The sequence below is a fragment of the Branchiostoma floridae genome, chromosome 9 (genome assembly GCF_000003815.2).
Source record: "Branchiostoma floridae strain S238N-H82 chromosome 9, Bfl_VNyyK, whole genome shotgun sequence".
Classification (NCBI taxonomy): Eukaryota; Metazoa; Chordata; class Leptocardii; order Amphioxiformes; family Branchiostomatidae; genus Branchiostoma; species Branchiostoma floridae.
Window position 1 is genome coordinate 15,403,535 of NC_049987.1, and position 14,545 is coordinate 15,418,079.

At 40.5% G+C, this 14,545-nt stretch overlaps 1 protein-coding gene and 2 long non-coding RNA genes across 3 annotated transcripts in view; all 3 read right to left on the minus strand.

The window, feature by feature from the left end:
• Positions 1 to 272: 272 nt before the first annotated feature.
• Positions 273 to 1,527, minus strand: LOC118423349. Its single transcript, XR_004832035.1, has 3 exons — positions 1,474 to 1,527; positions 734 to 825; positions 273 to 363 (listed from the first exon to the last, which is right to left on the minus strand). It is a non-coding gene; the product is annotated as an uncharacterized LOC118423349 (long non-coding RNA).
• A 400-nt stretch (positions 1,528 to 1,927) lies between these two features.
• LOC118423350 lies at positions 1,928 to 2,987 on the minus strand. Its single transcript, XR_004832036.1, has 3 exons — positions 2,939 to 2,987; positions 2,620 to 2,699; positions 1,928 to 2,014 (listed from the first exon to the last, which is right to left on the minus strand). It is a non-coding gene; the product is annotated as an uncharacterized LOC118423350 (long non-coding RNA).
• A 10,947-nt stretch (positions 2,988 to 13,934) lies between these two features.
• Positions 13,935 to 14,545, minus strand: part of LOC118422201 (polycystic kidney disease protein 1-like 2) — a 20,411-nt gene continuing 19,800 nt past the window's right edge. The window contains exon 18 of the mRNA XM_035829716.1: positions 13,935 to 14,154. Coding sequence (XP_035685609.1) covers positions 13,935 to 14,154 — 220 coding nt within the window. The remainder of the gene's footprint in view (positions 14,155 to 14,545) is intronic.

Genomic DNA, 14,545 nt, shown 5'->3' on the forward strand with positions numbered 1-14,545 from the left:
ATGCAAACACACACATGTACTAAGCCCGTAACTATATCTCCATTTTTCATGGAGATAATAGTATTATAATTATTACAAATACGATTAGAACTGCTTGACCTGACTGTATTGTAACAGTTGGTGCTTGAAACCCTTTTAGAAAATAATGGCGTTACCTTGTAGAGCGCAACACCCTGGTAACTGATCTGGAGATGGTACCAGGTGGTCTTATCCCTCGGAATGGCGGAGAACACCACAAAAATGTCGCCTGAAGACGCCGCAACGAAGTACACACACTTTCCTCCCTCCTCCGCGGGCTTGATTTGGTAAGAATTGGACCACTTCACCGTGCAGGGCGCCTCGAGTATAGCGGCTAAAGAACGGCTGGTAGAAACAACAGAACAGCAGTGCTTATCAGGAAAACACATTCATCAACAATGACTTCATTATTTCAGTGTTCCGAAAAGGGAAGAAAGGCAGAGAATCACACCAGAACTGAGACGCATAATGCGTAAAAACAAACAATAAGTAAATTGTGCAGAATTTGCACTATCATAGTTTTGCAAGACTGACAAATGCCTAATACATGTACATCTGTATCTTTCTTTCTTTCCCATTGGCAAAAGGAAAGGAATTGCCTGAACAATAACAACATTTAACGCCTACCAACATTTGGTATTGCCACGCTTGCTGTTTACGCAGTGTGAGAAGTGATCATTGGAGCGAACCTGGGTTTCAAGGCTATCAAACTTACCCCCCCTTTGCCTGGGAGTGCTCTAACGGGCTGACATACTCAGCTCTGGCAACATCCAAGTTTGCGTAGTTGCGTGGCAAGTTTCCCAAAACCTGTGAAGACAAGGGCAGGATAATCAAATTTTAGCAAATCAGTAGATTTCATCCAACCAGAACTTTGTGTAGTATACAGAAAAAACAATAAGAATGGTGCGGTACAGTTAATATTGCTGGCTTGAATGTTCATCAGTCTCTAGTAGAAGTAGTTATGAAGAAAAGTTAAACATCTACATGTAAGTTTTCAGCACAAAACTGGCCTCAACTTGCAAGTTTTAATGTCCAGCTCCAGTCGTTGTCAAGAAAAGAACAAAAGAAACTTTGTGAAAGAAAGTTTACGAAAACATTTATCTAACATTTTGGCAAAAGAAAAAGAAGCCATATTTTTTTTACATATGGGTCATTTTGTATCAGAGACGGGGGGCAAGCCATAAACTTTCTGCAACTTATGATCCACTGCTCATCGAATCACGTGTTATCTTTACATGGCGTCGCAGAAGCATTGCTGCATTGCTCATTTCTTGACAAAGACTTTTGCTGGACAGTTGGGTATTTGATTAAGTACATTTTTCTTTCGGAAATTACAGTTCATCTGACACTGTGCTTCCAGTAAACATTATCACAAGATACACGAGTAAACGAGTAAAAAAGTACACGAATGACTAAACAAATGAATACCTATAAACAGTGAAATTGGCGAAGTACCTGTTTGGATGCATCTTGGTCTTGAGGTGTGACATCAAACGTTCCGGATGCTTCATTGTATGTCATCACAAAACCAAAACAGGAGACCTGTGTTTGTAAATAGAAGTTAAACAGTTGTTCTAGCAAATGTACATGTAACGTTATATCCGCCATCATTGTAAATAACTCTAAATAGAGCATTACGCAGCTCAGAGTCAAAATTATACAACGCATTGTCGCATTTCATGTGTGGGTTTGATAGTCACAAACATCCAGTTTTATTATATACTATAGCTTTAACATTCACACTCATGGTCCATGAAATAGGTCATGGCTTGTTCTATTGGGGTCACATAGTGGAAAACAAAGATGTCACTGGTCACGCAATTTATAGTGCACGTTACCGTGGCCAGCAACCTTTAAATTTCTAAACGTGTTGTCAGTTAGATAATGAACACGTTGTCTGGCTGGACTTACCTTCTTGTTGTTGGTATCGCCACTCCCGCCATTGTTACGGCTGTTGTACATGTGCATTGGTGATCCGGCAGTGTGACAATTCCATCTGTTGATAAAAAATCAGTTTTGTGGGTTGTTGCACCAATAACTATTTGAAAATCAAATAGTTTAGCAATTCACCACAAAGGTATCAGAAATTTAGGGTAAAACTGGATACCGGTACACGGGTACAGAAACTTCAGGTATAGGGACAGTTCAGGTCCAGAGGACCAGGTCCAGGTCCGGACCTAAACCTGGACCGACCTAATCATGAAAACTTGTGAATGGTCGATAATCAAAACAATAGTCCAAGTTTCTACAAAAGAAATTGATATATATTTGGTGGAGTATTCGACTGCTGTTGGCGTTTTAAAATCCACACTCTATAAGTTTGACTGTAGAAACTTGGTCAAATTGGCTTTAAACTCTACTCTACTTGCCTCTCATTACTTTCCTGAATCTGTAATAAGCGCCAAAACTTGTAAACCCCTGCCAATATAATCTATTCATTTCCTACTTGGTCCAAAACCGGTCTATTTTTTTTCAGGGCTGTTTTATTTTTCGGACCGGTCCAACAAGAAAAATGATGTACTGGTACATCGTACCGGTACCCACTCATAGATTGGTATGTACATTGCTGATGAGCTCTATTAGGAATGTTTAGGTTCTTACTTTCCCCTGGCATAAACTAGGAAGGCCTCTGTGTTCTTCGTAATTTCGTAGTTGATGTTTTCAGGAATATCAAATATGATCTGCAATTAAAACAGCAAAGTTATGATAGTGATATGAAATCCTTCAAGTTATTCTGGTTACTACAGATGTATCCGTTAAGAAACAAACACTCCAGGCTATGCGGACTGTTCATGAACCTCCAGTTCTAAATCAAAAAGAAGTGAGACGTGCGTTGATAGCTGACAAATAATTCACACTTGTAGGAATAATAAACCACTACGCTTCTCTCATTCGGTGATTTATCCCTTGTACCTCCTACCTTATAAGTGTCACCATTGATGAGTTCGATCCATTTTGGGTAGGTAGTTCCCGAACTTCCCCCCTTCACGCCCAAGTCTTCAGTCGTACATCCAGGTTTGCCCCCCGTTAGGCGGAAATCCGTGGTGGGCACTGGTCCCTGTGGAGAAAAAACCGGATCGTTCATCAGAGTTCTGAATATGCAGTGAGTTCATGAAAAGGTTTCATACACTAATTTTTTCCCATCTGTTTATAAGGAATGCAACATGGTAGGTGAGTAAAGACCAAGAAGTGTGTCAAGTTTCGTTCCTCTGAGCTTCATTGGGAAATTCCTGTCAACAAAATCCTACCGCCAACATTGATGAGGAAGGTGCTGATGAGAGACTCAGAGGCACGATGCAATTCGATTCAAAAGGATCTTTATTCACACACTGTGCTTGTACAATCACGCCATGATGGAAGAGAGTGACCACGTGACCCTTAACACTGACGTCACACGACAGTGACGTCACCACATAGTGGCGTTCAATCATCATCAGTCGGCTGCTGTGCAGTCGGTCACGATTCTATTCCACCTCAGTCTGGAGAAGTGGGGTTCATTTAAAGAAGGCGTTCAATGCCTATTATAAATCAGGGCCTGATGACTGTTCTAATTTAGACTACATCCAATGTTACATTTTGCTTGATCCTAGCCGCTTTTAGAAATATTTCTAGAATATAGAAACCAAATTATTCATATTCATGTATGGAAGCATGCATGCCCTATATAAGTGCGTATGCCATTTTGACTGGAAGTGGGTTAGACAATTTATTTTTTTTAACCGGATAGTGAGTGAGTGTGTAGCAGCCCTCGGAATTATAATGGATACTATTGTATCATTATTTTGGGTCAGCTTTGTGCCAAACTGGTAAACTACATTTCTTAAAAGACAGGCACGGATAACATGATTGATTCCAGTAGAACAGGACAGAACAGAAAATAAAGTATCACATTTACCTACGGATAACAGTAAAAACTAATTTTATCGTCTACAAATTAGATGCAAACTCTTTCGTTCCTGCCTGTAGTTCTGAACAGCATTAACCATAGTAGTCCTAGTTATTCTTCAGACATTGGTGATGGGTATCTCATAATGAATACATTCTAACCAGAGATGGAACATTGAACAAAATGGTATGCACCATACCTCTTCCATGTACATAACTATTGCCCTTTCCAGTGCGAGCCGTTTCTTGTCCAGTCCTTCTTGAAACTTGTCCACTGACGTGAAGTCACAATATCTGTACAGATTCAGACGTAGGATCAATACTTGGCTTGAGCCTTGGATATCATGTAAGGGTAAGAAATCACTAAGACATTTGCTGACCTGCTATATTCATGACAATCCAAATCAATTAGACGTAAACATCAGCTATGCCACATACCAAAATCAGACCTATTTCTACAAAATCTATTATCATTATCATTTTGTTGCCAATTCAAGATCATAAATATTAGATTGGTGTGCATCCCAACTAGCTTCATGATTAATCATCTTCTACAAATGTCAGAATTACCGTTTCTCAGTGGCAGATTCCATCACTCCGTTGCTGTTGTTTACCAGCTTCTGCACCTCATAGTACTTTCTTCCTGTGATGTCTTCGGTCTTCAGGCTATGGATTTGTTTTTAAAGAATATGGAAGTTAATACCAGAACACTTGAATCTTGTAAGAACCTTACATAATAACTTAGAGGATTCTATTGCCAAATTCTTATTTCTACTTCCCTACAATCCACTGTCCCACATTCTGTGCCATTAGGCCAAAATAAAATAAAAAAGGTGTTAGGATTTTCAATACAAAGATAATATTACTTTTATCTTTATCTATGGAACAGAGTTAATGCCGCAGCACATATTTTAAGTTGTCAATTTACTGGTCAAATCGGAATGATGCGTGATAAAGCTTACTTTTCACTGAAGCAGCCGTCTGCAGCATCACTGATGTCAAAAGGAAAGAGAAGTTTGTAGTTCATGTCCAGCAGCTCCGACATGGTGCCCATGAACATCTCGATGGGTTTGGGGTATGCAGGGATGGACTTCAGCCACTCCACGAAGGTGTCTTTGAAGCCGGTGGAGTAGAAGTCAGCTACGATGGAGGCAACTTCCTGGTCGCCTCCTTCTACTGTCACGTGGGTGTTGGAAGTCTTGGAAGACTGCCTGTAAGATTACAGATGTTTGATTGTTTAATATTGACAAGAGATTCATTTTTTTCACGAGGCTGATAAGCTTATATGATTTACAGCGATTTTGCTTCACGGAACGTTTGTTACTCTGGTCAAGAATTATAAGGTACATCGGTTAGTTTTTCGAACAACAGGTAATTGAAAAATAAGCGAAAAGTTACTGTTCACTGCAACTTAGAGGTAGAGCTCGTGTCCAGTATAAGTATTTTTCATTAGGTCATCAAATGTTATCAAATTATAGAAAGAAAAAAATGACCCTAATTGTGCATAACATTTTAAGTGAAAAATGAAATCAATTTAGCTCACCGAAGGGATCCTTCACTGGTTGTGACAGAAAAGCCCGACAATATGAACAGATATTCCATTGTGTTATATTATGTTACATTATGTTACCTTATTCCCACCATCACAAGAGTAAAAGAAATGTTTGTCATACGAGGATCCACTAGACATTCCCATTCCAAAGTGACCACCGGCGTTGAAGAAAAGAGAATTATAAGAAGCCTGGGCCTGGATGGAGAAATCCTCCATGCTTTCACTCTTGGAGGCTTCTTGTGTCTTAAACAGCCTGAAGGAACCGCCAAACTTTGCTGACTTGATGAAATGGGTTCCATAGCGGATGATGAACCGTTCTGTATGTAACAAATGATTGTCTAAGAGCAAAGTTTTTGCTTATGTTTGTGGCTTATTCTGCATTAAAGAAAAATATATTGATTTCTTAAATATGAAAGTTATTCTTAATATGATATTTGAAAATAAAATAAAAATGATTAAAACTTACGAAGCTTTGCCTTCCCCTCGATGAAATTTTTCGGAAGAGCCAAGAAGTCCCGCAGGAAGGGTAGACTTAAGGTGTCCGGCGTGATCTCATCCAGGAAGATTTCATACCTACAGGTGAAATGAGTCAAATTTTCTCATCAACAAACCTTATAATCCGTTTATGAAAGTTGGTCATCCAGGTAAAAAAATACGTCAAATAGGAAGTAGTGGATACAAAAAACTGAATATTTTGGAAACGATCAGACGTTTTCCTTTCAGACAGCATTCATTATGTTTCGTCAGTGTTTTTGACAAAAGATAAAGAAATTCAATGTTGAATAAAGAGACTCGTTTTGCCATTGCTTTATAAACACTAATATCCCAACCTGATGAAACTATTCACGGATTAAGGATGTTCTCTAAAACGTCAGTTTCAATGACGAAAGATAAGGCACGATGGTCAAATTTGGCCCAAAAGTTTCCATTCGAACGTGGAGTATCGGGTTACCGGAGCTCCCGCGTGGTCCCCGCGGAGGGCTGACAGTGACTGAAACATCTTCTACAAGATCGTGATAGTTAGAAAAGCAACCTCTCGCACGTGTCTCGTCGAGATTAAATGAAAATTGGCAATGCGTACACGTCAAATCTTGCCGTGTACGTGTGCTGCACAGTTTCGTTTCAATGTTTTCTGAAATATGCCTAGTTGGTTTAGTTAGAAAGGGTGTTTCTTGCACAAAAAAGCAAATACCATATTTAGATCGGTCCTAAATTTGAATGAAAATCCAAATCTTTTACATCAGATGAGTAATGATTGTAAGATTAAACTTTCTGTCTTAGGGATTTTTCAACTTGTGCTTACAACTATTTTTACAGACAATATAAGGTCGAAAAATCATGTTTTCACACTCAAAGACTCGTAATTCAAAATTGCCTCCATATTCCAAAAATCTCTAAGACACAAACCTGGAGATATTAGTTGTCGACAATATAAGTCCTGAAAGAGTTATTTTGCACGCGTTTTGTAAGCGATTTAAATACCATGTTTGGCCGTATGTCGAGTCGCACTGATAGGGACATGGGGTAATTGATACCGCCGTAAACATGTGTTGTGATATTCAAGGTCACCAATAATGACGCCAGCAGCTTTGTTACATGTCACATGTTCCAAACTTGGCGGCAGCAAAACTAAGCTTGCCAGATAACGTTTTATATTTGCGAAAAAGTTAGTTTTTCTTCTGACGCACGGCACCCAGGAAAACAAGGGTGTTTTCTGCGTGTTTACTGTAACAACCTGCGGGTGACCGCGGGTGACCTCTAATAGAACGTCCGTTCTGTTCGATCACGTCAGCGTTCTGTTCGATTACGTCAGATGGAACATGATTCGTGTTCTAAATACCCCAATAGAAGTCTGGAAATTTTGGGGCCAAATTTTACCATCGTGAGGAATGTTATCTGAAACGTCTGACAGTGTCCAAAATCATATCCTGCTGCTTGAGCATCTGCTTATTTGCGTTACTTATAACACTATCTTTTAGCCATAAAGGAAATACATATATGATCGAGCAGAATTGCAGGAACAAAATGTAGGCTTTTAATGGGCTCTAGGATGATAACGTTTTTAAGACTTGCCTTTCCCTCGCTTATTGTGGGGAAAAGCAAGATTGAAAACGACTGACCAACGGTTTGTATGATCAATTCATTTGAAACAACAAGTTTGCTCCGCTCACTTTGTTATTCATTTGGTGATTTTAATTTAAGTCCCTGATCATCCGTCATTGCAATTAGTGCAGGAGTACATAATACCATATAAAAGCAAACTCACCTGATCACGTCACACTGAATAAGAGACATGAAGGACTGCTTCTGTGATGATGACTCCTTCCCATATGCTGACTCAACGGCAGCCTGCGTGGAAATAAGATCCATTAACGGTCAAGAAAAACAGTTACAGATAACAGCCTTTTTATAACATATCAATGAAATGAAGTATGATATATTAGGCTTTGAATATAATGGTTGCAATTAGATGTTCTTCAGTAAAAAAAATGTTACCAAACGTGAAACCCATCATCATTTATTGTACCATAAATAGAAATATTTTAATCGTTTAACAATGATAAAGGTTTTCGGAAGTAATCTGTAGGTCCGGAATGAAACTGGAGCCTGGTAGACAAAAGTAAAATTCTTCGGTGAAAAACAACAAAAACATGCAACCAAACCTGGAAGCCAAATCCGGAAAATGACACTCCGGCTTTCATCTGAAGGGAGTGACGATACACCTGTCTGGACTCAAAGACGTAGGACCCCACGTCCGTGTCAAAGATGCCGTGAACGTTCATGGTGTCAGGAACGTCCTCATTGCGGTACCTGTGGTACACAGTGAACAATATTTCATTGCATTGTCATAGCATAATACAGTCTACCTGTGGTGCATAGTGAACAATATTTAATTACATTGTCATGGTATAATGTTGTCTTGTAATGAAAATTATATAAAATGCAGCAGCAAGGTAATCTCCAGGCAGATTTACCAGTGACATAAGATAGTATCAAAACTGGCTAAGGATTACAACTTGCCAGGCAGCTTTTGATACAGCATTTGACAGCTGACATTTTATGCTATCGTAGGATTTGCTTCTAGGATCAAACGTTACCGAAAAGCACGTGGTATATATTTGCTGTATCTGTCCTTGTGTCTGTGTGTGTGTGTTTAGATTACTATTAGATTAGACAAATTAGAATCTTGCTAAGTGTGACATACAATAGAGCATTTCCTTGATACTCACGAGCCCTTGTTTTTACAGTTCCGCTGCACGACTGTTTTCCTTCGGGACGTGCTGCTGTAGTCTCCGCGACCATCAAAGCCGACCCCGATGTAGGCACACCCCTCCATCATGTTCTGTGTGACAAGAGCACGTTAATGTTACGGTAATGAATGAATGAATAATCACTACTAACTAGGTATTTTTTTCCTCCAGTGCTCATAGATATAAAGGCAAATCTCAAGGAAGGCCATGAGACAGCACAGGGAATTTTAACGTGATGATGAAAGGTATGTGCACGATACATGTCATTGTCATGTTTCTCTGTATGTCTGAATAGCAGCACGTTACCAGAACAATGGCATGATGCCTTGATCATGGAAAGTAATACTATTTGCTTCTTGATAGCTTCAGGGACGTGAATTAAGCCAGGTTATATCCGGGATTCAAAACTCACCTCGCAGACTGGGCTGAAAGCCTTCTTATTCCAGCAGGGATCGCCCTTTTTGTATCCTGTTCCGAAACATCCGTTCATCAGAGCAGGACCCATTCCCATGGGGTAAGAGAACGCCTTTGGTGGGGAGCTTTCATCGGGTTCGCTGTCCGTCCTGCCATTGGAGAAATAAAGCTTACTCACAATAGTTATTGGATAGAAATATTCAATATAATGAAAATGCGGAATCTGACAAAATTATATCTGCTGCTGATCTACGCGTGCATATGCCCCAGAAACGTAAATGGTCAGATTGATTTTTAATCATTATTATAAGCTCCTTTACTATTTAGAGTAGGCATGCGCGACGAAAGATGAGTTCGAGTAACAGGAATTGTGGGTAACAGGTCAAAGGTTAAGGTTCCTGAGACAGAAACAAAACATACTCTGAACATTGTAATGCAAATCGAGACAATGGCCGAGACGAGAAATGTTGACAAGCTATCAAGGACTTTTTTACCTTTGACACATCCCACAATTCCTGTCGCTGCGGATGTGTAATCAGATGAGTAAATGTGGCTTGTTGTACGGGGGCGGGGTCTCGTGTATCATATTGACAGGTAGTTTTATGTGTATATAGACAAAGATAATTGACCAAATACATACCTCGGGTCTTCCTCCACGTCTATTTTCATCTGCATCCCTGGTGGAGCGAACATGTCATCCTCCACCATGCCTTTCTGTGCAACGAAGTCCACTTCAGCCTGCAAAACAGATTACATTATATCAACGGTGGTTTCAATAGAGTCGGTTGTTACAGTTGCATTTGGAAGTAAAGTGACTTAAAAAACATAATATATATAAAAGAAACCAAATAACGAATTCACGAAAGAAAAAGGTCCCAAATAAAGTTACTAACACATTTCACTCAGCGTCAAAAGCTTTGATGACTTCCCCCAATCAATTCTACCGTTTTCCTGCATACCAAGGCTTCACGTTGGAATTACTGCAATCAAACTCTCGAAACTCTAGAACTCTCAGTACAGTGCTTCCATGTTCTCTGAGTAGAGAAGTACCACACAAGTCTATTTCATATAACAAACAAAAAAGGAGAACTGTTACAGTTCTGGTGCACCTTTATCTCATGTTCCTGGCCGCCACCACCGTCGTCATCATCACCGTCTCCGTCATCTTCTTTCTTTTCAAGTTCAGCTGTGACACAATGTAAAACGAAATACATTCCGAATAATTGGTAATAAGCTATATGCACTCAAAAGCATGATCAGAGAGATTTTATAATACAAGCTAAATGACAACTTACCAATGCACGCGAGGAGTCAAACGATTCAAAGCTTCATTATATTACACTTTTCTGCCTTACCTTTTCCAAATATCTTATCAACCGTGTCCTCTGCCACCTCTTTTTCCACTTCTGCCGTGACCTCAGCCTCCTGTTGCACACTTTGCGCCATGATGTCCGGTCCCATGTTCTCCATACCGCCCAGTTGTTTTATTGTGTCGGTCAGTTTTCCTGCATCGAAGCTCCCTCCTGATGCTGTACATAGTGAGATAGAAGAAACATTTGGTATCAGATACATCGTTGTTAGAGCCAACGTTGCACTGATAACGGCATGCAGTTCAGTTCAGTTCATCCACTGTGTCTGAGACGTGACGCCAGGATTTCCACAAATATTTGACAGTCAGACGTATATATCGATCTCCAGTTCGCCAAAGTTTAAAATTGTCATAGAATGAAGCTTGTTTGTCCCTGCAAATCCACCACGTGATGTTCCATGGGGCTGGGTGACCTGCTAACATCGGTCTGTCCCTAATAATTGTGGCCCGACCGAAAATGTCTTCATAGAACTCCCAGACTCGTGATGAGGGCTATTTTTCCTGCTTTGTGACGACAGCTTAAATGACTGCAAGATCGTCCTTATGAATACACAATTGCAGATGCCACATCCTCTCATACCAATATGTGACGAGCGTTTGAGCTGGTTGACACCCTGTTTAATTTATTCCATTTTTACCTAGTATACCCTTTTGACTTTCTGGTGGAGATGAGTTTTTGAGATTGAAACAAAATAAGTAATTTTACAATGTCTTGTTTCAGGGATTTTTATGCAATGTGCCGTTGGAGCGAATCAACTGTGGTGTCAGCCCTTGACATATACAGGTGCCTGGCCTGACATAATTAAGAGTATGCTGATGCTGATAACAGAGTGTTCCTAGGTCAGTAAGAGACATAGTACTGTGTACCAAACCAGTAACAAGGTAAGAAGACTTACATAAAAGGTTCCCAGCAAGATTCGCAATGGCCGGGAGGAAGCGTTTGTCCTTGACGTAAGCAGGGGCGTCTTCAGCAGCTGCTGCTTTAAGGGCATCTTCTAGTTCAGAATGCAATGCTGGAGTAGAGAATGGAGTGAAGAAACATTATCATGAACATTAAGATGAAAATCTGGTTTCTATAAATTATCGCGTTCTTACATATTGGTATTCATTCCCTTGTCATCGAAAATTAAAGTGCACATGAATTTACACGGGGTTTCCCCCCAGGGATCTTTGAAAAACGCCGGTCAGGCGACATGTACCCCTGGATAAATAAAGACAAACAAACAAACAAACAAACATTGTTGACATAAAGTCGCCTTATCGGATTTGGAAGGAAGTTAATACATAACATTGTACATCTTGTGCAATATGGCAAGGTATCGATGGAATACATGAGAGCTTTTGATTGAATCCGAAAAGAAAACCGTGTTTGATACGTTTTACCCATATCATGACTATATACACACTCTATAAGCCACTTAGTCCATCAATCTACTAGTACCAAGTATACATGTACTGTTTATGGTTTGCGTACATTTACACGCAGTAAAATAAACCGTGGGTAAGACATCAAAGTTAACCGCCATATAGAAAACACGTCTTGACATATATCTAGCATTACAATAGACTGTTTACAAGCTACAGTTCATCGTTGATGTCGCGCATGTGTAGTTAGAACGATGAACCGGCTTATTTTAACTGCCGTTTGTAACATCATTGACGCCTGGTCATGATTGGTGTCATTATGATCAATCAACCAGATTGTAAGGAGTCATACACTTAATCTCCAAGCAGATCTTGCGGTGGCCTAAGATAGAATCATGAGCTTGGGAAGGAGCAGGCAGGGGAGTTTCAGTCGCCATCGCGGAAACTCTTCTGCCTGCTAAACTCCTTCCCAAGTTTATAATACTATCTTATGCCATTGCAAGATATGCTTGGAGGTTATCATACACTTACGTAGGGACCTTTTGATGACGCGGTGTCCGGGTTCAGACAATGGGTCCTTCTTTGACGCAGTCAGGATGAGGTACGCGGAGACGGCCAAGATCAGCATCAAGGGTACTCCCACACCCACTGCCCTCTTCATGTTGGACATCTAATGCATAAAAGACATAAAGTCACCATTATTGTTTATTACTAATATCCACACGAGCTAAAAGCGCAAAATGATAAAAGAAACATGTGTAAAACAGCAGTCTCTCATCTTTTCTCAAAATGTGCCAAAGAATAACGAAGTAAAACATTATACCCATGTTTAAAAGAGTCAGTATATTCAGTTCTTTGGACTACGCCGGCGTTGCCCCAAATCAAAACAGTATTTTTCAAATTTTGATTCCCATGTAACAATAAAGAAAAATATCCTCATTCTAAATTGACTCTTTCCGTATCTCCAGTACGAAATTAAAGCTATCCCCATATTAATTCTTTGAACTTTCGCATGATGGTGTAAAAAGCCAAATTATGAGGATAATGCACATCACCCCGTGGTCATATAGAATTGACCCGATGTTGGGCACAGGAGCCCACAATATACATTTGGAAATAAGTAGACCCACTTCCTCCCAAATAAATCAATTTTAAGAGGCGTATGTAAAAGTGTGGTCAAAGTCCTGAGGGCATACATATCCGTGGCACACCTAACTTGAATTTCAGGTCATTGGGGACATGTAATACCGGGGCACTGGTTAGCCTCCATAGCAGGCTTTCTGGGGCCTTTTTTTTTGGTTCATAATACACTTTTGCTGGCCATTTCTATTTGTACTCGGTCGCTGATTGCTGGCGTTTTCTAATTGCAGGCTAGGCACAGGTCCTGGAGCCCAAAATATGCGTTTTTCGCTGAAAATAGCACAAAATATCCAAATAGATGTATATATGCAAAGGTGTGAATAATGTCCTGTGAACATTTATCCTAGGTATTTCATACAAAATTCAAAGACATTTGGTTTAAAAACTATATCATAGGAGCCCAAATTTGGTTGGAAAATGTCCAAACAAAAATGATGTGAAAGACCTAGTATATAAAGACATAAAAGAAGTCCGGGGATATTTACAGACTGTACTATTATATTACGCAAAATATCAGGTCATTTAGCCCAAAAAGAAGGGAATATAGCTGTTAGCTATGTGGGAAGCACACATTTCATCGGGAAGCAGATAACTGATGACATTTATCCTCGATATTTCAAAATTTCAGTAGTGCGATGCATTTGAAGAAGAAGTAGAGAACATAACAGGGCATCAACAAGACACAAAAGGACGACATGAGAACCAGTAGGTTTAGCCTGGAGCAACTATTCACGCGCCACTGGTCAGAACATGAATTCTATGTCACTTCCCTGCCCTTTTGTCATACTTGTTGAACAACTGCGATTATGAGAGCACGTATAGTCTATCGCGATATCCATGTTTGGGAATGTCTGACTTCTATTAAACTTTTGTTCTTGGTTAACGTTATCAACTGTCCCCCGTTTTTTCTTCTTCCCAGAAGAGCACCGCCACCAGTGACTTATAATCCGCAGGTGGGATAGAGAGTCACGATGGCCGGTTTGCTGTGCTTGGTGGTGTGCACGGGGCCCGGTATCGTCGCCAGTGTCTGTGGTGCTGGTTCAGGGACGTCGCTACCGATGTTGGCGGCGGCGGTTGTGTCAGAGCGGCGTGCGGGCGGTGTAAGGACGGTCGTGGCTGACGATGGTGCCGATGATGTGGAAGCCTCGGTGTTGGCGGCACTGGTGCGCGAACGGGTATTGCTTTGAGCCTAAGGCTTACGTCACATTTCTAAACCGGGGCCCGACCGCCTGGCAGCTTTTGGGAAGGAAAAATACGATATAAAAGGCATTAAAATACACAAAACGTAAACAGGAGAGTGCTGGGGGCTGGCTGGGGGGGGGGGGGATTTGTGTTTATTTCTAGATATACTTTATATTTCTCCGTTCGAAAAGAAGACCGACGCGGACCCCGTTTGGAAAAGCAACACTAGAAACAACCGGGTTGATCTAAAAAAAAGAAAGGGGGCCGAAACGGGGGGGGAAAAAACAGTCCTCCTGAGCAAAACGGGAGCAGAAAAAAACAACCGCTCAACCCGATCACCGAGAAGGTACCTTCCCTTTTCCAAGGAAA